The sequence below is a fragment of the Aptenodytes patagonicus genome, chromosome 1 (genome assembly GCF_965638725.1).
Source record: "Aptenodytes patagonicus chromosome 1, bAptPat1.pri.cur, whole genome shotgun sequence".
In the NCBI taxonomy this organism is placed as follows: domain Eukaryota; kingdom Metazoa; phylum Chordata; class Aves; order Sphenisciformes; family Spheniscidae; genus Aptenodytes; species Aptenodytes patagonicus.
Window position 1 is genome coordinate 171,413,922 of NC_134949.1, and position 23,490 is coordinate 171,437,411.

The 23,490-nt window shown below is 41.6% G+C and overlaps 1 protein-coding gene across 1 annotated transcript in view; it reads right to left on the minus strand.

Annotated features, from left to right (window-relative positions):
* Window positions 1–5,686: 5,686 nt before the first annotated feature.
* The window catches only part of LOC143160171 (nucleolar complex protein 2 homolog), a 124,888-nt gene continuing 107,084 nt past the window's right edge, over window positions 5,687–23,490 (minus strand). Inside the window, exon 7 of the mRNA XM_076337750.1 lies at window positions 5,687–7,902. Coding sequence (XP_076193865.1) covers window positions 5,687–7,902 — 2,216 coding nt within the window. The remainder of the gene's footprint in view (window positions 7,903–23,490) is intronic.

The window sequence follows — 23,490 nt, forward strand, 5'->3', positions numbered from 1 at the left end:
GATCAGATCTTACTTTGCACCACATAGGAGTCCATGTCCACGTGTTGTCTGTGATGTAAGCCCCGTCCATCAGCCACTCTGCAGGCTCCCAGGTGATATGCAGAGCTAATTTCTTCCATCCAGTCAGAGGCTTTATCATGCCTAACATGCACATTCAACACTCAGTATTTCTTCCTACTTGCTGCAGACTTAAAACTGCCTGAATAGTTTATATTAACACGGAGCTAGATTAAACACAGCTAACACATTCTTTATTAAAAAGCCATCTTTTCGCTAGTACCCTGCCTGGAAATTATCTAACCAGGGGTTTAGGTCTACAGTATGGTTATAGTTTATTCAGCAATTGTATAATCATGTCTTCCACTGGTTATATAAAGCACTTTGCAAATTATGTTCTGCTGCCAAGACATTTAGGAATCTCTGACTACACAGGAACTGGTGTTACTCCCTTTACAAGAATCCTTTACCGTTAGAGCACTTTCCTAGGAAATGGGAGACTGATAATCAGTCCCTACTTCTTTTTCAGAGACAAAGGTCTAAAGGCATTCGATGTGCCTAACTTTAAATAACTTGGCCATCAATCATGTAGACGCACACAAGACAGAAGTCATAGCTGGGAAGCCTATATTACCTTAATCAGTTCTATCTAGAGCTCTAGTTATATAGAGAGCTAAAGGCATCAGTGTGAAGCATCAAATGCATTCATAGTACTTCCCAGGGTGATTTGAAGAATTTATTAATTGATTGTTTAAAGTAGATCATGAAAAGTGTGCATGAATCAGTAAAGGTCAAGCTGTAATCTACTATTCTGCCCATCTCCCAGGAACAGTTTTACGGTAACAATAGGGTTGTGTATCCCAAAGGTAGTCACAATGCAATATGTGTCACTGGAAATAGAGCATCTCATATAAATTTGATCTGTTTTTACCTCTTCCAGATCTTTTTTTTAGTAACACAGCCATTGCATCTGTTTTTCACAGTAATCTAGGCAATCTTAGATTAACTTTTTTCAAAAAGCAACAAAGGACTCATGAAAGACTATCAAGGAAAACTAGGTAGGATTTGATCACAGGTGCTACCACAAGTTGCATTAACAGACTATTGGAATAGTTAAGATTGATTATTGGGGCTTATCACTAGCTGCACTTCTGAATCTGTTATGTTAACTAGTTTTTGTGTTAGCATTGTACATTAATCTATATTTTTTCTTTTTAATCCCTCATGGAATAGATATTGTCTTCATTATAAAATATTTAATTAAAAGAATAATTTCAACATACTGATTTCAGTTTATCTCAGTGAATCTCAACAAATATCTTTTACAGAGTAACAGTGTAAAAGGAAAGATCTGCTGAATGTGAGCAACAAACTAGTTATGACAGCTAAAGCATGGTTACACTCAGTGCAAATTTAAATAGATGTTATTTTAATGCAGGAACAATTCATCAAAATTTGCAACTTTTTACTGCTATCAGCATAAATAAGGAGGTTTTCTAGACTTCATGATTTCACAAAACATAAAATATTCAGTTCTTAGGACTCTGCAATATTATTATGAAACAACATACAAAATAAATTACTGCTACTATTTAAAAGATGTTAACAGTTGCCTGACTGTAAAAAACTGTGCTGAATATTGTTGTGCATAGAAAAGGTATTCCAGGTAATGGGAATGTCTGTGAGTTTAATATCATATTCTTCATTTGCAATACCATTCACTCCTGAATTTCTGAAAAGGTATTTCAAGTAATTGTTTGTAAGTTTATTACAAATATGCTCTATTCCAGCAAACTACTGATTAACACAATACATAAGAAGTACTCTGGAGAAATATGAATTTACATTTTCCTATTTGTAAAAAGTTAGCATCTGAGGGAACAGAGTTCTACAATGATTGTCTAAAGAAATTATTTTATATACTATTTTAATTATCTTGGCACAAAAAAAGTGTTTCTGTGAAAAGAGCTGATGACAAGACAGGAACAACTTTGGACAGGGGTCCAAACTGCATAGCTGTGAGCACTGAAGTAACAGATACAGATATTTAATTCAACAATATAAAAGACACAGAATCATAGAATCATAGAATCTCTCAAGTTGGAAGGGACCCATAAGGATCACTGAGTCCAACTCCCTGCTCTTCTCAGGACCACCTAAAACTGAACCACATGACTAAGAGCATCGTCCAGATGCTCCTTGAACTCTGACAGCCTGGGTGCCATGACCACTTCCCTGGGGAGCCTGTTCCAGTGACCAACCACCCTCTCAGTGAAGAACCTTCTCCTGATGCACAATCCAAACTTCCCCTGACACAGCTTCATTCCATTTCCTTGTGTCCTATCACTGGTCACCAAAGAGAGGACATCAGCACCTCCCCCTCCGCTGCCTCCCTTGAGGAAGTTGTAGACTGTGATGAGGTCACCCCTCAGCCTTCTCTTCTCCAAGCCGAACAAGCCAAGTGACCTCAGCCGCTCCTCCTATGTCTTGCCCTCAAGACCTTTCACCACCTTGGTCGCCCTACTCTGGACACACTCTAATAGTTTGATGTCCTTCTTGTATTGAGGCACCCAAAACTGTACACAATACTCGAGGTGGGGCCACACCAGTGCAGTGCAGAGTAGGACAATTGCTTCCCTCAACCGGCTAGCTATGCTGTACTTGATGCACCCCAGGACACGGTTGGCCCTTTTGGCTCCCAAGGCACACTGTTGACTCATACTCAACTTGCCATCAACCCAAACCTCCAGAGCTCTTTCTGCAGGGCTGCTTTCCAGCTTCTTGTCCCCCATTTTGTATGTATAACCAGGATTACCCCATCCCAGGTGGAGAATCCGGCACTTGGTCTTGTTAAATTTCATATGGTTGGTGATTGCCCAGCTCTCTAGTCTATCCAGATCTCTCTGTAAGGCCTCTCTACCCTTAAGGGAGTCCACAGCTCCTCCTAGTTTAATATCATTGGCAAACTTACTTAATGTACATTCAATTCCTGTGTCCAGACCGTGTATAAAAAGATTGAAAAGAGCACTGGCCCTAAAGTTGAGCCCTGGGGAACCCCACTGGTGACTGGCTGCCAGCCTGATGTAATCCCATTTACTATAACTCTTTGAGCCCGACCTGTCAGCCAGTTGCCCATCCAATGCATTACGGACTTGTCTAGCTGTGTGTTGGGCATTTTGTCCAGAAGGACACTGTGAGAGACAGTATCAAAAGCTTTGCTAAAATCCAAAACCACCACATCTACTGGTTTCCCTTGGTCAGGTAGGTGGGTGACCTTGTCATAAAAGGAAATTAAGTTAGTTAAGCAGGACTTTCCCCTCGTGAACCCATGCTGGCTATGCCCATTGACTGTGTTGTCTCTCAAGTGTTTTTCAGTAACTCCCAGAATAACCTTCTCCATAATTTTACCAGGCAATGAAGTGAGATTGTAATTACCACGGTCTTCCTTCTTACCCTTCTTCAAAACTCGAACAATGAGTCAAGTCATATGTAAAGGGTTATTAAGGGTAACAGGAATGTCTGAGTTAAGTTAGGAGTTCACAGATGGAAATGAAAGAGTTAAAAAATCCAGGTTGTAGTGGTCAGTCATAAGGGTAAGAATATGATGTAAACACAAATGTTAAATATGTTTTTAGGATAGATAAAGTGAGGTATGTTCAACAGAGTCAAAAAAGTTTTAATTCCACTGTACAAGGCCAGTGACTCATTTGAAAGAGTATTGGTATTAACTCATGTCTAACAGGGAGACATACTCAAATTAATAAGCACAGGAACTAGTCGATATTCTTGAGGGCAGCACTGTCATTCAGAAAGAAATAGAAAAGCTGGTGGAATGGGCTGACATAATGAAATTCAACAAGGACAAATGCAAAATCCTGCCCCTGGGATGTAAGAGTCCCTAGGCAGCGATACAAGTTGAGGATTGAGGATTGGGGAGCAGCTACGGAGAAAAGGCACTGGGGGTTCTGGGGGACAGCGAGCTGAACATAAGCCAGCAGTGTGCTCTGACAGCAAAGAAAGCCAGCAGCATCCTGGCCTGTATTAATGGGGGCACAACCAGTAGATCAAGGGAAGTGATTATGCTCCTCTACTCAGCACTCATTAGACCTCATCTACATACTACATCTAGTTTGGGGCCCATAATACAAGAAAGACATAAAAAACCAGGAAAGTTCAGCAAATGGTCACCAAGATGGTACGGGCACTGGAGCGTATGCCTTAGACTGAAACCAGAGAGGTTCAGACTGGTTATAAGGAGAAAAGCCTTTTCCCCATGAGGACAGGAAGGCAGTGGAGCAGGTTGCCCAGAGAGGTTGCATAGTCTCCATCTTTGGATCTTCAGAGGTTTTCAAGACCGAGGTGGACAAAGCCCTGAGCATCCTGGTCTGACCTCACAGGTGGCCCTGCTTGGAGCAGGCAGTTGGACTCAGATGCCCTGAGGTCCCAACCTGAATTATCCTATAATCCTAATATGAACAGGCATGAGCGTGCGTGTGCTTGTGTGTTGAAAAGAACTTCCTATCCATCCCCAACAGCAATCCTGCTCACTAAATGAATGTTTGATTTTATGTCACTGAGTGATGTGGTTGTGTGCTTGCTGAATGCTTGAAGACATGGGAATTGACCCCTGATGTTAGTACTATTAATTGTTCCATTCAGGGGTATCTGCTACCAGTGGATGTGACATACTTTTGACTACAGAAAACATTTCTAGTTTTTTCTAATTACTTAAAATAGGAAATGGTTCATAGAATCATAGAATCATTGAGGTTGGAAAAGACCTCTAAGATCATCGAGTCCAACCGTCAGCCCAACACCACCATGCCCACTAAACCATGTCCCTAAGTGCCTCATCTACATGTCTTTTAAATACCTCCAGGGATGGGGAATCAACCACTTCCCTGGGCAGCCTCTTCCAAAGTTTCACCACTCTTTCAGTAAAGACATTTTTCCTTACATCCAATCTAAACCTCCCCTGGCGCAACTTCAGGCCATTTCCTCTCGTCCTATCACTTGTTACTTGGGAGAAGAGACCAACACCCACCTCGCTACAACCTCCTTTCAGGGAGTTGTAGAGAGCGATGAGGTCTCCCCTCAGCCGCCTTTTCTGCAGGCTAAATAGTCCCAGTTCCCTCAGCCGCTCCTCATAAGACTTGTTCTCCAGGCCCCTCACCAGCCTCGTTGCCCTTCTCTGGACACGCTCCAGCACCTCAACGTCCTTCTTGTAGTGATATTTAGATATATGGGATTGTCCAACTTGTTGACTGTTGTTGGTTTCAGAATATAAGAAATTTTCTTTGTCACAGTGTTTTATTTTCCCTTTCATAGAATCATAGAATCATTAAGGTTGGAAGAGACCTCTAAGATCATCAAGTCCAACCGTCAATTTTTTTTTTTATTTTTTTTTTTTTAGAGATTTTCCCTTCCACAGAAAATTAGATACTATGTACTATGTATGGACTCTACAGCACTGGGTCTTCTAGCCTCATCCACCATTTCTGTGACACTAAGATGTAATAATTATTTTCTATGTGAGGTTTTTTTTTGTTTTTTTTCCTTATCCCCGCCCCCAGTGTAACATGTCTGAAACATTGCAATAGTAATCATAGAATCATAGAATCATAGAACCATTAAGGTTGGAAGAGACCTCTAAGGTTTTTCTTTTTTTTTTTTTTAATTTTAAAAAAATTTAGAGGTCCTTGAATTCCTTATCTTCCTCCTTGCTTTCATCTTGCTTCTTATGCTTAATTTCTGGGAAGTTAAAGTCTTCAAGTCTTTCTTTGCCGCTGATTTCCAGTTGTATCTCCTTCTCTCTTAGCTTCTTCCAGTGAGTATAATACTTGGTCAGAGGTGTCCCCTCCTCTTTGACCTGCTTCTCCCATTGTTCCACAGACTCCCTGCTGGCCACACCGAAGGTAGCTTTCTGAAGCCTGCTGGCAATGTAGGCAGAATTTTCCTGCAGTTTTTCCAGGAGCTGCTGGATAGGCTTGCAGTAGTTGGCAATCTTGCATTCCTTCAGGAAAGGTTTTAGCTGAATGACAGTGGGGAGAACCAACTCTGGGAATCCAGTGCTGTAGGCCTGGCAATGGAGATACTCAAGTATCAAGTCATAGAGCTGTTCAATGAGTCCATCTCGGAAGGCTTTCTCCTGCAGGTTGGCATTGGAAAGCTTCAAGATCACTGCGAAGTTTATAGGCTTAGCACTTATGTGTCCTGGCTTCTTGTGGAAATCCACTTGTTGGAAAACCTCCAGGATAAATGGCAACACTGGGATGGAGGTCCTGGTCTTCTCAGACAACAGTGTAAGTGCACGGATGCAGTGCATGCGCAGAGGGTAGAAATGAGCCGTTGGTACAAGCTTTATACAGCCAATGATGACCTGCGTCAAAGGATAGATCAACGGTTCCATGACCTCACTGGGATAGATTGTGCTAAGAACCCGACACCAGAAATACAGGCAGTGGATATACTGCCAGTTATAAACAGACTGGAAGTTCTCCTTCTTCTTTATCGTCATTGCACTGCACAAGTGAATGGCAAGCTGATGGATATAGATGAAGGCATGCTGGTAAGAGGTATGTGTGTCCAGGGCATACATCTCTGTCAGTGTGCGCTGCATGAAGTTGATCATGGGCAGGACATTGGGAGAGGTGAATCTGGAATTCTTCACAAATGCGATGTACATTTGCTTGAGCAAGGGACTTAGGTACACCTCTTTCTTGTAGTGGCAGATTTTGTTCAGCACAAGGAAGGCCAGTACTCTCATTGTTTCCTCACCTGTGCTCCACAAATTAATTGCTTGCTTGAGAAGTGCACGGCACTGCTTTGGAAAGGACAAATAGTAAGGCACTATGGAACTGACATGCTGAAGGACTGCTGCACCGACTGAGGCTTCTGTTAAACAAGACAGGAGTTGTATAGTACAGCTGAGGTACACTTTTATGTCCAGTCGCAGCTTGCTCCAAAGTGGGCTGGTGGAAGGGAGGACCATTTTTTGTCTGGTCTTTGCGGGTTTCAGAAGAAGCAGCTTCTGCAGGCAGTGGAAGAGGTCCCGGACACAGAAGGACACAAGGGCATTGAACACTGCAGCATCAGTAACTTGAAACTTGCTGGGATCAGCCCCACCATTATCTCCTCTGGTGGTTGCTACAGATGCTTTAAAGGCTTGAGTGATTTCATGGAAAAGTTTTGGTGTTAGCCTTCTCTCTGCAGCTTTTTTCCATTCTTCAACCATTTTCAAGCTCACGGGGATGAGACGAACTCTCTTCCGTTTGACTGTTTCACGTCCATCTTCATCACTTGCTTCCTCCACTGTATCAGGTGGTATGTGCAACCCATCCTCCTCGTCAGAACTGTCCAAAGCATCAAAATTCAGCAATGTGCGATCGTTTTCCTCCAAAACCTTACAAAATTCAGGATCTTTGTCCTTCAGCCAGGAGAGCTGATCTTTACGTTCAGATGCCTTTCCCTTCTTCTTCCCCGCCGGTCGGGCCTGGAGCTGCTGCCTCGCCTTCCCATCCTGCTGTGCCTTCCCGCTCTGCCGCCGCTGCGCCGCAGCCCCCTTGGCGGGCCTGGAGGCCTCCTCCTCCTCCGAGCCGCTGTCAGGCTCCAACTCGGAGCCGGTGGCGAGGAACTCGTCCAGGCTCAGCTCCGCCAGGCTCCTGGGGGCGGGGAGGCGGGGGGGGGGAAGCTCAGCGGGGAGCCGGGCCGGCAGCGCCAGGCCTGCCCGCTCGCGGCGGCCTTGGGGTCGGCAGCGCGAGGCTGACGAGCCGCCCCTGAGGCAGCGGCGCCCCGCGGGCCTCGCCGCCGCCCGGCGGTAGCCCAGCCCGGCGGTGCCCCAGCCTGCGGTCGGTCCGATCCATCCACCCTCCCCCGCCCGCAGAGCGCTGCCGCCGCTCACCTCTTCTTTAGCAGTAAGAAGTATAAATCAGACAGATCTTATATAATCTAATATTTAATATTTCCTGATTTTCAAATTGCTCTGAACATCTCATTTTTATCAAAAAACTGCAGAAAGGCATCAAATATCAGAATTAGTCATAGAGGTAGAACTTCTCAAAAATGTGTTTCTATTCTGTAGGAAGCTGATTCTGACTGAATCTCCAGTGGGAGCTCTGTCATTGACTTGAATAGGTATGAAACCAAGCACACTGAGGGAAATTTAGGTAGCTGAAATGCTCTGTTAATGGGTAATATAATTAGATATCAAAAAAACTTAGAACTTAATCCCTAGCTATTCTTCAGAACCCCAGTAAATTACCTACTGGTGAGTCTTTGTTCAGTCCCTGAGATAGCCATTCAAAGTTTTTTAGAAAATCTTGATTCACAGCTACCAGAAAATTGGAATCTGTGGCTTGCCAAGATATCATAATGCCATGAACACAGAAACCAATTCCATTTTCAGCGGTTTAAATTATTTTCTCCTTCCTTCCTCTTTATAACTAATCTAACCATTTGTACGCATAGAATTAAACACTGAATTAATAACAATAAACTTAGAATGATTTGGAAGAAACAACATAATTTTGGTATAAGTACTGTTAGTGCTATATCATGTATTCCTCTAATTTTGATTAGAAGAACATTCAGTCAGTATTTAGTCTACTTTTCAAATGGAAGCTATGAAAATCAGGTGAAAAGTAGACACGTTAATTCCCTCTTGGTCTCTTCTGCACATTATCAAAGTTGCTTAAAATGACATTACACCTATTATGTCTAATGGGTTCCAACTGACCCATTTACCCAAACCACGGTTTTGTTGTCATCAATTGTATCCACATTAGTGTGTTAGCTCAGATCAGCAGTGCATTTTTTAAGTGAACCTCCTATTTCTGCCCTCCCACTATGCTTTTGTTCACGTTATGGAAAAGCCTCGGAATGAAGCTGACAAAATGTCTCTCAGATGAAACTGAAGTGGAAGATGTGCTACAGGTGTGCAAATTAGAGCTTTCCAACCAGTAACAGGACTTAGTGAATAGGGCCTGACTAGAGCTAGTCCTAAGGAACTCTTCCCCTCCCCTCCAGAAGGCAGACAATGTAGATGTTGGGTGCCCAACCAAAATCTACTTTTATTGAGCAACACTATTTGATAATGTAAACATAAAAGGCCTTTCCTTTTACAGTCAGGGGAGAGAGTTAGTCAAAACACTGAAGTGGAGTATGGGTAAGTAATACTCACTTTCTATACATGAATGTTGGGAGGGTTAATTCCTTATAACATGGTATTCTAGTAGTGGAGGCTGACCAAGTTCATAAAAAGAAATTACACTGACACTGGATCCAGAGGGCAAAACTGAGACTATAGCCTATTACAGACCAGAAGCTGCCTTTGTAAGTGATGCTACTGACTTCATTAGAGCCATTCGCAGGATTCGAGGGATGCACTTGCTTGTGAGTTTGTTATATGCAAGAGATCTGAAGAGCAGACACACCTTCATTTCAGTAAGGAAGAAGGTAACACATTTCTGAAGCTATACAAATACTAGAGTTGTAGTGATAACAAGCAATACCATTCCTTCCAGAAGTTCATCCAGATTTTTTCTGCCTTCCAGTAAAGTCTCACTCTACCATGTACAATTTCTAGCTACTGAGCTTGCCACCAGCTCTGAGTGGCAAGGTCATCAGATTTCCAGGGATGGCAGCAACAGAAAAGGTCAGATGAAAACATTTGCCTCTTCTTCCAGTTCATCCTGCCTCTAGAGCATTTCTAACAAATGTCCTTTGATATTTGTGTCTGAGAGGTTGGCATATACGACTCCTGAACTAGTCTAAAAAACAATTATTCCTTTTAGACAAAATAGAAAATAAAAAGGCAAATTAAGAGGACCTTGAAATTTCAATCATTTCTATAAAAGAAAAGAGAAATAACAGTTTCTTCTTTCAAGGTTTAGAAATCAGTGCCTTGAGTACTTCAAGTTACAAAACCAGTTGTTCTGTTTTTTTTTTTTTTTGTCTACATATGTATCTGCAGTCAGACAATCAACTTTCCATAAATAGATTTTCCTCCAATCATGTATTATGTTAAGTTACAATTTTGTCACTTCTTAGTTCATGGGAGGTGTGGAGAGAAACCAGGCAGATATGGTTTTTGCCTTCTTTCACTTCATGAACCAATATATTAGTAAAGTGTGTCTTCCTTTTGCTTGTTTGCAGTTGATATACACATTGTGAGTTGCAGAGTATAGAATTCAATTTCCAGAAACACGCAGTTTGTCTTAAACTATTTTCTTATACATTTTTATATTTTGAAACAACGTTGCACTAGTTAGAACGCAGAAAATAGTATTTGTAAAATGTGTGATGAAGATGCATTTTCTAATGATTACACCATCAGTTTACTAAAAATGTCACTAAAACCCCCCTAGCTTTGTTGATAAGAATTTTGTGGTTTGATGTTAGAAATATGCTTAGGTCCCTGTAAAAGAGACAAAATAGACCTCTTGAATACATTTGTTTTCTGTGTGTTCCTTTACTGCAATTTTTAAAGGCTTCCAACATACTCAAGTTGAGCATTTTCTGCTTTTTTCCCTAGTATTTAAAGTGCAGAGATTTTGGCATCAGCACAGATTCTAAGAAATGCACTATGAGATTAGGGAAAATATTTAGAGCATTCCACTAGATCTCCTTTGTCATTCACTGCTGTTATTTGTATGAGTGCCAAAAAAAATTATGTCAGTGCTCCATTAAAAACCTTGGCTATCATAGAATCATAGAATCATTTAGGTTGGAAAAGACCCTTAAGATCATTAAGTCCAACTGTAAACCTAACACTACCAAGTCCACCACTAAACTATGTCCCTAAGCACTACATCTACAGGTCTTTTAGATACCTTCAGGGATGGTGACTGTTGTGGTTTAACCCAGCAGGCAGCTAAACACCACACAGCCGTTCGTTCACTCCCCACCCCCTGCAGTGGGATTCGGGAGAGAATCGGGAAAAAAAAAAAAATTGTGGGTTGAGATAAAGACAGTTTAATAGGACAGAAAAGGAAGGGACAATAATAATAATAATAATAATAATAATAATAATAATAATAATAATATTGACAAAAAAAAATACAAAGTAAGTGATGCACAATGCAATTGCTCACCACCCCCTGACCGATGCCCAGCCAGTCCCCGAGCAGCGGTCACCGCCCCCTGGCCAACTCCCCCCAGTTTATATACTGAGCATGACGTCATATGGTATGGAATATCCCTTTGGCCAGTTTGGGTCAGCTGTCCTGGCTGTGCCCCCTCCCAGCTTCTTGCTGGCAGGGCATGAGAAGCTGAAAAGTCCTTGACTAGTGTAAGCACTACTTAGCAACAACTAAAACATCGGTGTGTTATCAACATTTTTCTCATGCTAAATCCAAAACACAGCACGGTACCAGCTACTAGGAAGAAAATTAACTCTATTCTAGCCAAAACCAGGACAGTATCCACCCCTTATTCTATACCATCTACCTCATGCCCAAGTCCCACACGTTCCAATTCATCCCAATTAATCACCATCACTTTTCCTGTCTTTTGATATATACACACAGATATCATTCCCTTACTCCATGGGCCATCCCTCTAAAATGTCCGTTGAGTTCATTTAGTCAATGATTTTGGGCTCCATCTGTCATAACAGTCTTTCAGGGCAGGAGAGATGGTGTGTGGTGTTGGATTGTTGCATGTTGAAGTCAGTTTTAGTCCCATCACCGCTGCATTTGTCCGGTTCTATCATCGCTGCACTTTGCTCAGTTTCATCAAAGTTCATTCTTCATTAATCTAGGTGATTCTTACTGTAATACGATTGATATGGCATATAGCCACCACAGAAGTGATGATATACAGTATTATATAGTAATTAACATCATACAATTTAATTCATTGGCTATTCTCACCCAAAATCAGATAGCCTTGTGGTACACATTGGTCTTCCCCATCCTCCCTCATCACCCACCAAGGACACCCTTGAGCAAAAGCAATCCCATGGATGGGTTTGCCTTTGCCCAAGACAGGAATAACCCAGACTGTCTTCCCCAGCATATTTTTTACGTGCACTACAGGGACTTTATTCCCATCTACAGCACGTAAAATTTTGACTGGGCAGGGCCAGCTCGATTGGCAGATCCCCGAGTGTTGACTAACCAGGTGGCCTTTGCTAAATGTGTGTCCCAATGTTTGAACGTCCCACCACCCATTGCTCTCAGCATAGTCTTTAACAGTCCATTGTATCGTTCAATTTTCCCAGAGGCTGGTGCATGATAGGGGATGTGATACACCCACTCAATGCCGTGCTCTTTGGCCCAGGTGTCTGTGAGGTTGTTTCGGAAATGAGTCCCATTGTCCGACTCCATTCTTTCTGGGGTGCCATGTCGCCATAGGACTTGCTTTTCAAGGCCCAGGATAGTGTTCCGGGCGGTGGCATGGGGCACGGGATATGTTTCCAGCCATCCGGTGGTTGCCTCCACCATTGTAAGCACGTGGCGCTTGCCTTGGTGGGTTTGTGGGAGTGTGATATAATCGATCTGCCAGGCCTCCCCATATTCATATTTCAACCATCGTCCTCCATACCAAAAAGGCTTTAACCGCTTGGCTTGTTTGATTGCAGCGCATGTTTCACATTCATGGATAACCTGTGCAATGGTGTCCATGGTCAAGTCCACCCCTCGATCACGAGCCCATCTGTATGTTGCATCTCTTCCTTGATGGCCTGAGGTGTCATGGGCCCATCGAGCTATAAATAGTTCACCCTTATGTTGCCAGTCCAGATCCACCTGAGCCACTTCAATCTTAGCAGCCTGATCACCCACCTGCTGGTTGTTTGGATGTTCTTCAGTGGCCTGACTCTTGGGTACGTGAGCATCTACGTGATGTACTTTTACAATCAGGTTTTCTACCCGGGCAGCAATATCTTGCCACAATGCGGCAGCCCAGATGGGTTTGCCTCTGCGCTGCCAGTTGCTCTGCTTCCAGTGCTGCAACCACCCCCACAGGGCATTTGCCACCATCCATGAGTCAATATAGAGATAAAGTGCTGGCCACTTTTCTCGTTCACCTATACCTAAAGCCAGCTGGATGGCTTTCACCTCTGCAAACTGACTCCATTCACCTTCTCCTTCAGCAGTTTCTGCCACTTGTCATATAGGACTCCACACAGCAGCCCTCCACCTCCGATGCTTTCCCACAAGACGACAGGACCCATCAGTGAACAGGGCATATTGCTTCTCATTTTCAGGTAGTTTATTATACAGTGGGGTCTCCTCAGCATGTGTCACCTCCTCCTCTGGTGATATTCTGAAATCTTTGCCCTCTGGCCAATCCATGATCACTTCCAAGATTCCTGGGCAACTGGGGTTTCCTATTTGAGCCCATTGTGTGATCAGTGCGACCCACTTACTCCACGTAGCTTCAGTTGCATGATGCGTACAGGGGACCCTCCCTCTGAACATCCAGCCCAGCACCGGCAGTCGGGGTGCCAGGAGGAGCTGTGCTTCAGTGCCAATCGCTTCTGAAGCAGCTCGAACCCCTTCATATGCTGCCAATATCTCTTTTTCAGTTGGAGTATAGCAGGCGTCGGATCCCCTGTATCCTGGACTCCAAAACCCTAGGGGTTGACCTCGAGTCTCCCCTGGTGCTTTCTGCCAGAGGCTCCAGGTAGGGCCATTCTCCCTGGCTGCGGTGTAGAGCACGTTTTACATCTTGCCCTGCCTGGACTAGCCCCAGGGCTACTGCATGAACTATCTCCTCTTTAATTTGTTCAAAGGCTTGTCGTTGCTCAGGGCCCCATTTGAAATTTTTCTTCTTCCAGGTCACTTGATAGAGAGGGTTTACGATCAGACTGTAAGTTAGAATATGCATTCTCCAAAAACCCACGACGCCTAAGAAAGCTTGTGTTTCCTTTTTGCTAGTTGGTGGAGACATGGCTGTTATTTTGTTGATCACATCCACTGGGATCTGACGACATCCATCTTGCCATTTTATTCCTAAAAACTGGATCTCCTGTGCAGGTCCCTTGACCTTACTTTGTTTTATGGCAAAACCGGCCTTCAGCAGGATTTGGACTATTTCCTTCCCTTTCTCAAAAACTTCTGCTGCTGTGTTGCCCCACACAATGATGTCATCAATGTATTGCAGGTGTTCAGGAGCCTCACCCTGTTCCAGTGCAGTCTGGATCAGTCCATGGCAAATGGTAGGGCTGTGTTTCCACCCCGGGGCAGTCGGTTCCAGGTGTACTGGGCGCCCCTCCAAGTGAAAGCAAACTGTGGCCTGCACTCTGCTGCCAAAGGGATTAAGAAAAACTCATTAGCAATATCAGTTGTGGCATACCACTTGGCTGCCTTTGACTCCAGTTTGTACTGAAGTTCTAGCATGTCTGGCACAGCAGCACTCAGCGGTGGCATGACTTCATTTAGGCCACGATAGTCTACTGTTAGTCTCCACTCTCCATTAGACTTCCGCACTGGCCATATGGGACTGTTAAAGGGTGAGCGAGTCTTGCTGATCAATCCTTGGCTCTCCAGTCGATGAATCAGCTTATGGATGGGAATCAGAGGGTCTCGGTTGGTGTGATTATTGCTACCGGTGCACTGTTGTGGTATTGATCGGCACTTGTTGTTCTTTGACCTTCAGCAACCCCACAACAGAGGGGTCCTCTGAGAGACCAGGCAAGGTGGACAGCTGTTTAATTTCCTCCGTCTCCAAGGCAGCTATACCAAAAGCCCACCGGTACCCTTTTGGGTCCTTGAAATACCCTCTCCTGAGGTAGTCTATGCCAAGGATGCACGGAGCATCTGGGCCAGTCACAATGGGGTCCTTCTGCCCCTCATTCCCAGTTAGGCTCACTTCAGCCTCCAATACAGTTAGCTGTTGGGATCCCCCCGTCACTCCAGAAGTACACATGGGTTCTGCCCCTTTATACGTTGATGGCATGAGGGTACACTGTGCACTGGTGTCTACTAGAGCCTTATACTCCTGTGGGTCTGATGTGCCAGGCCACCAAATCTACACAATCCAGTAAACCTGGTTGTGCCTTTCCTCCACCTGGCTGGAGGCAGGGCCCCTCTAGTCCTGGTCATAGTATCCGTTACTCACTTCCTGTAAATGCGAATCAAAAGTCCCTTTATTAAGATTGGAAGTAAAGTCAGCCCTTCTACTCTGTCTGGGGAACTGCCCGCTGGAAACTGGAGCAGCAGTTTTCCTGGAAGAACCCCCTTTTGTGATTGTTTTTCCTTTCAGCTCACATACCCATGCCCCTAGGGCAGAGGTAGATTTTCATCCCACTTCCTCATGTCCTCCCCATGGTCACGTAGGTAGAACCACAAGATGGCCTGTGGTGTGTATCCACTATATCCTCTCTCTTGAGCAGAGGAATGCTTACTCTTAATGGCTGAGATACTGGTCCGTAGAGGTGGGGAGTAGGAATCTTTGAATCACTGGAACTCCTGGGACAGTTTCTCGGCTAACATGTCCGGCAGTTTCTCCACAGCTGAGATGCAGGCCCGTAGGAAGGAAGAGAGACTTTCTTTGTATTACTGGAGTTGGCCAGCCAATTCATCCACTGTTTGTTCCTCTCCGTCTTTCCAGGTCATCACTGCCAATGAATTAGCATATGACGACGGTGCGCTCCCTACAAACTTCTGCCACTTCGGTCGTGTGCACCTGACTTCATCTGGATCTTTGGATAGCTGTTCATTGTTCAGGTCACCATAAATCACCTCCAGCACAGCTAATTCCCTCAGGTACTGAATACCTCTCTCCATGGTGGTCCACTTGCCTGGGTGACATATAACATCTTCCTTGAAGGGATACCTTTCCTTCACGCCTGGCGGGAGTCACTTCCAGAGGCTGAGGGCTTGTGCCCCTTTTCCAATTGCTTTGTCAATGCCCCCTTCCCTGGAAAGGGATCCCAGCTGCTTGGCTTCTTTACCCTCTAATTCCAGGCTACTGACCCCATTATCCCAGCAGCGGAGCAGCCAGGTGACAGTGTGCTCGCCTGGATGACGGCTGAAATCTTTTTGCATGTCTCACAGCTGAGGGACAGGGATTGGGTGGTTACCGCCTTGTTTATGAGTTCTGCCTTTTCCTCATCCTGTTCTCGTGATGGCCCTGCTTTGGAGTAGTCTGCCTCGTCCACCTCTTCCCTTAGTAGAGGAAGATTTTCTTTCCTTACTAAACGAGCTGACTTTTGCTTCCAACATTTGTTCTTGTGTATAAGGGCAACTGATACCAGCACGGGTTGGTTCTCTGGTTCAGCTGCAGTGCCTGTCACAGGGATTTGAGTAGCCACAATGCCTGTCATGGAGGTAGATCTCTGGATGGTATTCTTAAATAATTGTTTAACCTTAAAAAAGACCTGAACCACATTCAGGAGACATAGCAATAAGAGCATACAGATTTGAACATCCCAAGGATATTCAAAATTCTCAAGAGCTGTTGTAACTAGCCTGAAGGAGAAAGGGAAGGTGAAGGAGCGGGGGAAAGTGTCCTCCCCTCTCTCCCCCATAGATTGGTTCCCTTAGGAGAAAAGGTAAAAGGTGTAATTATTAATAGTTTCCAAAAGGTGGCTCCTAAGGTATGGCAATGACGGCAATGGTGAATATAAATATCAGATTAGTCTCATGACCAATAATTTTATTATATCATAAACCAGTCATGTTACACAGTGCAGCAAAATTATATCCTTGATCCAGCTCCCAGAGGTGACAGACAGCACAACAGGGAACATATACAGCAAGTAAGGTGTTACATAACACGACTTTGAGAGCAAGCACGACAACTTTGAGAGTAAATTAATCAACATTGTGACCAGCGACTATTAAACCAATATGATGAATGCTTAAAACAAATTTGCCTTAACACGCTCTGGTCAGATCTGTCATTATCTCAACCTTTCATACCCCACGTTGGGCGCCAAAAGGACTGTTGTTTAACCCAGCAGGCAGCTAAACACCAGTGGGATGGGGGAGAGAATCAGAAAAAAAAAAAAAAAAAGATAAAGACATTTTAATAGGACAGAAAAAGAAGGGAAAATAATAATAACAATAATAATAATAATAATAGTAGTAGTAGCAGCAGTAGTAGTAATAGAATATGCAAAGTGGGTGATGCGCAATGCAATTGCTCACCACCCCCTGACCGATGCCCAGCCAGTCCCCGAGCAGCGGTCACCGCCCCCTGGCCAACTCCCCCCAGTTTATATACTGAGCATGACGTCATATGGTATGGAATATCCCTTTGGCCAGTTTGGGTCAGCTGTCCTGGCTGTGCCCCCTCCCAGCTTCTTGTGCACCTCCAGCCTTCTCAGTCAGTCAAGCATGGGAAGCTGAAAAGTCCTTGACTAGTGTAAGCACTACTTAGCAACAACTAAAACATCGGTGTGTTATCAACATTTTTCTCATGCTAAATCCAAAACACAGCACGGTACCAGCTACTAGGAAGAAAATTAACTCTATCCCAGCAAAAACCAGGATAGTGACTCAACTAGTTCCCTGGGCAGCCTGTTCCAATTTCTTTCCTAGTCCTGCTGGCCACACTATTTCTGATACATGAGAATCTCCATTTTGTATATGCAAAACAAGTGACCTCTTCTAAGGGTTAAATATCATATTACATTTTTGTTAATTCACCAATAAAAAGACTTGATGTCTCAGTGAAGGAATATCACCAGAAAAGCTCTTTGATCTATGGATAAGTATCCCCATTTATCATGCACTATTGGAATTTTCTGCAGGAAGACTCATGGGATGGGGACAGAAAGACATGAAATTGTAATTGAGGTTTCCTTAGAGGAAATAGTAAGGAAAAAATAAAACAAAACGCCCCCCTCAACAACCCATTTTATAAGGGTGGTCTTCTGTGTGTTAGGTTTCCAGGACATGTAGGAGAGAAGGGAAAGGCAAAACCTTCCCATACTGAAGGCTATATCCAGATAACACAACCCAATATTGGATTTTGGGGTTTCCCCAATTAGATTTTGTTGTTTTTTTTTTTTTTTTCCAAGGATGTGTGAAACCTGATAACACATTTGTGAATTAAAGAAGGAAATCATAAGAAAGGCTCTTCAGTTTAATAGCAAAAATGTAGCAAATGTGTCAAGCAACAGTACCAACAACCACTGTTCTGTTGCAGTGACCTACAAATTAGTCCCTCCTGGTTTGAATTAACTTTAAAACTGTATATGCATATAAATTTATTTTATATATATACACATTTAATATACAAAATATATACTATATAACTCATGTTTTATATATAAATATATATTTTAAAATAGCAAATAGGAAATAATCTAATAAACACATTATTTAATTAAAAGAATAAATATGAATCAGAAAAAGGAGAAGAAAATTATCTTTGTTCTTATTTACTGAGTGTGTCTTAGTGAACCATCACATATTTTAAAGTGTTTGTGTCCCATATTAATTTGAAAAAAGAAAACAAAATCCAAACAACAAAAAAACCCAAACCCAAACATCAGAAGCATATTAAAGAACTAAGGAAATTCATACATTCCTCATGAGCAATGTGGCTGCAAAATAATCCCTAAGTATCAAACTATTTATCAAGAGGTATGTGAAATAGGACTTGAGTGGTCAAGCTTCAAATAAGTTCAGAAGGCCTCTATTTCCAAGCTGCAGAGGTTAAAAAACAGAGGAGAAAGATTAAAAAAATACAGTTTTCCAGGGATTTACCCTGAGCAAAATGCTAGAGTCTAATACTCTGACTAGGACAGAGAATATCTATTAGATATTCTACATATGGAGGGTGTAATATTTAGTATCAAATTTACCTGTTTGAATATATTTGAATTTTTTATTTAGCAGAGTGATACAAAGCGTACTGAAATCACAACACAAGTGTAAGTTGCACTTTGAAAAATAGAGCAATTGCAATCTGCAGTTCAGTCACAATCCCAGTGTGATCCCCATTACTGGTCTCTATAGTATATTCCCCATCACAACACAACAGCATCCCCAGTTGCTGAGAAGGAATACATATGTTGAAGCCAGCTCAGGCCTCAGCAAGCTCAGCTGCTCTCTTCGAAACCATTTTGTTAGTTGTTTGGTTTTTATACTCTGTGTCGGGCTGAGGCATGTATTCGCCCCCCTCTATGCTGCTCTGTCTAACTCAGGTGGATATTTACACTCTTTTGATAAACTCAGGGAGAAACATTTACACGACCAGTTGATCCACTCAGCTGTGATGTAGCCAGTTGATCCACTCAACCACATAGCTGTTTATCTCAAACAAAGGCCACCCTCTGGACCCCTTTGTGTTGAGGTAAAGTCAGCTTTCTTTGCAACAGCTGTGGTCAGTCACACCCTACATTATTCGCTGAGCTTCGTGGGCACATCGTCCTTGCCCATGCGCTCTGAGCCTTCCTCCATTTTAGGGGTTTCTTGGTCAGTCATGTAAATGCATCATTTGTATACCAGTTATATCTTAGCTTAGCTTAGTTTAGCTTAGCTTAGTTTAGTTTAGCTTAGCTTAGTTTAGCTTAGTTTAGCTTAGTTTGGCTTGGGCCTCCCTGGCAGCCATTACAGGAACGTTTTCAAATATCTACAACACACATCTAACATGTAAAAGTAATGACCGTCTTTAATAAGAATAGTAGTAAGATCAATAGTAATACGAGACCAACAATATTTAGCTGGAAATAATACCTCAGCATACCATCTTATTCTGCTGGATATTGTGTAAATGTAATGATGTTGAGGAAAGTCTAATTATAAAGGCTAATTATAAAGACTAATTATAAACACTAATTAGTAACAGCTATGAAAATGCAAGTATGTTAGAGGGTTATTTTCAGGTAGATTAAGTGGTATCTCAAGCGATTTCTTCATAGTATTTACTACCTGTAAGTAAAAAACTGATGCAAACTCTCTAAGGAACAATGAGATAACAGAAAGGGAATGTGAATCTCAGTTAAGAGAAGCAGGCTAAAGTGAGAAATGCCTTGGTCAGCCTTGGTTCTCCTCCTGAGTGCAGAAGATAATACCTTGCCCTATGAACGGGGAGGAGGAAAAGGCCAACACTCCCATTTCTTTCTGCTGTAACTATCTGAAAGCTAGCAAGGGGGAAAGCAGAAACTGATTGTTTGCCTTTTTTGCTTCATTTTCTTTGAAGTGTTTTTTAAGAACAGGTACTAACCGTACTGCTGTTGTACCTTACCTGGTGAGTAAATTGAATGTTGACTGAATTTTAGTTTTAAAATGCAATAGTTTTGAATGATTGCTAGTTAGGGAATTAGAGTAGAATCTTTCCTTTGGCAAAAAGCAATATGGTGCCTACTTGTTTGCTTTTCCTTTTCACTTCCACATCCAGCTCAGAAAAATCCATATTTTGCACAGAATATTGCTCTGGGTGTTGCACAGATTTGATGGGAGTGAGACAATGAAACAGTTAAATAAATGCATAGTTCCTAAAGATGTGAGTTGAGGTGCATTTGATCTAATGTAATGTGCCTTACAGAAACTAGAAATTGGATTAATATTGCTTGTTCATGCTTGAAGCAAAGAAAATTGCTCAAAGGCAGATGGAAGGAGAGCTAAAAATCTAAAAATAAAATTCCCGGTGGAAATAAGGATTTTCACAGTTCAGTTTGGTTTCTTCTAAGATATAAGTCTCAAGACACTGAAGCGAATAACTCACATGAAGGAAATTTGAGAGTATTATGTAGCTTGACTGTAGTACTAAATATTCTAGAAAAAACAGAAATATGAAATCAAGAATTGTATAATTATAAAATTTATCTTCATTTCATTTGCAACTAATGAAATACCTCAAAATTGAAAATAGAAAGGAGACATAGAATACCAATTATCTATATTCCCGTTGGCTATTATTCATAGTTTTATGATTTAATTTGTCTATGAGAGAAAAGAATATTTATCATTTCAGGAGCAATGGAACACAATCATGTTTGCAGCATTTTTCAATTTAACAAGAAATACTCTGTGGACATCTGAAGTGAATAACATTCTGCTATCTATAGTTTTTTTTCTACTGAATGATGAAAAGCATAAATCCCTAGCTACTGGAATCACACTACCTATAAATAGCTCAATTCTTTTGTGTCCGTTGTAACAGGAGATCACAGTAATTACAAGTATACTGAACAACTCATAAACACAGAGCTTGCTGTACATTTTGCTAAAGTTAAATAGCATAAATTAGTGTATACTAAGGTTACTTATCACTGAATTATTGAATGTTATACTACATTCATCTTCTGGCATTTTTTCTTCTGTCCTTGTACTGCTACATGGTTGTAGCACTAGTAGTCTAAGGAAGTGAATAATCTAGTTTAACATTAGGTGTCCAAAGGTTGTGTGTTTAAATCTGAATTGGTCACCTCAGATGGTCTTAATATATGAGCATTTCGAAAGTGTGATTTACCTAACCTTAGTTGCCTATTTTAGAGTGAACAAAAATTATCCTATGATTACATCTTTCAAGTGACTATTAAGTCTCTAGAACACAAACTTTGAAGTAATAATTTTATTTCTAAATGTCCTAAGTTAGGATTGATTAACCGAAACCTTTGCATACTAACAGTAAGCTGTCAGCAGTTTTCCTGAAAGATATGTAGACTGTGAAGTAAAATATTTGTTCTCAAATCCCAAAACAAAGTAAGTTTGTATACCTGTGTTCAGAGCTTTACCTGATCTTGCATTTTTTCTTAATTAGATATGAATTGTGTATAGTGGAGAAGTAGTAAAGTCACCATATTTAACCTCATTCATTGTTAGATACCGCAATCTGCAGATTTCTGAAATCTTGTCAGATACTTTCAAGGAAAAGTAAGCACAGAACATACTATACACATCCAATTTGGGGTGCAGTACTATACCATTGTGAGTATAAGCAGGTAAACTGTAGATAAGCCAATAAGGTAGCTTTTTATTATCAATTTTTTTCTATTCCGTAACTATCAGTTATCATTGTGTTCAGGCATGAGGCAAATTATCAATTTCTCCCTTTTTGCCTACCCATGAAAAGTAACATGCAATTATTTTAGTTTTGTGCCAGAAAACAAGATCATAAAAATAAGTCAGGAATTTTACACTAAAAGCAGTCCAACAAAAAATTGTTAGCTTTTAGTATTGGTTTTAGTTGAATGATGTACTTATGAATATTCCCCTCTAGGAACAAAGTCAAGGTGTTCTGCACAGCCAAAAAAGATTACATAGGATGAGCATGAATCATTAATGAGGGAAAGAATATTTAACAAAAATGGAAAAGACATGGGAAACTATTCTTTGAAACAACTGATAAGGTTTAACAGTCTTGTTACATTTTAATTGGGGCAAAATGAGGCAGAAGAAAACAACATAAATCATAAAATGCTAAACCTTGATTGCCTACAGAGAAGAATGTGTTAGGCATAACCTTATTTAGCAGTTAAATATCACTATGGAGATTAGTTTGTACATTTCCTATTATTTATTTGTCACAAAAGTGGAATTATTTGGGTCAGATCTCATTTATAGGGAAGATCTAGCTGTTTAAATCAGAAAGAGTAAAGTCAGTTTGCCTTCTCCAACATCTTAAATCTAGACCTTTGAATAAATTGCATCCAGGGGCAGCTCTTACCTTGGGAATAGTGAGATCTGTTCCCAGCAGAATTTAATATCCTCTTTCCATGACTTGTTTTCCTCTTGCACTAAGCATGAACAACATGCATACTATCACCAAGCCCAGCTCCAAAACACACTAGAACGGGAAATGTTTAATTCTTTTGTAGAATCAGTGAAAATAAGTAACTGTCTTTGAAGACCTCAGGAGGAACAGCATGTCTGACTAACTTGGGTGCCTAAATTTCTTAATGACAATTGTCTGTTTGATAGCTTGTAACAAAGATTTTCATCCTACCTCAGGTTGCAGGCTTTTCAAAACTGGTATGGTTTTAGTCAACAAAACCTGTACTGTACATGTGATTACCTTGCCAGCATGAGGGTGAATGAGGAAAATACTGACTCTCATATTATTTTTTCTGGTGAGTATAATGAGTATAGAAGGAAGAAAAAAGGTAATTCAAATAAAATTTCAAGAGTAATTTCAGAATAACTCCATCACTGATCAAAGTCTAAAATCAGGGGGAAAAAAACCCCAAACATAAAATGCTTCACTCCATTTTTGTTAATTCTGGATTTTCTAAACTGCAGCTCATTTTCTGTAAAATAGGGCTAAAATATAAATACCTTAAACATTTGTTAAAAAAGATAGGTAATTATTTTTATCAATGACAAAATCTTTTCGGAGGGCATCATGGACTTAATTCTTCACCACTCTAGTCAGTAAGAACTCAACATTGACTTTCAAAATCTGTATTCATAAGCAACCAAGAAGCTTCCTAAGCTTTCAACCTAATAAGGCCTAATTCTGGCTCTGTCATTGGCTGATTTTGTTCTTTAAGACTGTGCACAGGTCTGCTGAACTTTTACCACATTTGTGAAGTCTTTTTCCTCTTTGGATTCTCTGATTTCTAAGAACACATGACCTCATTCTGAAACTTTT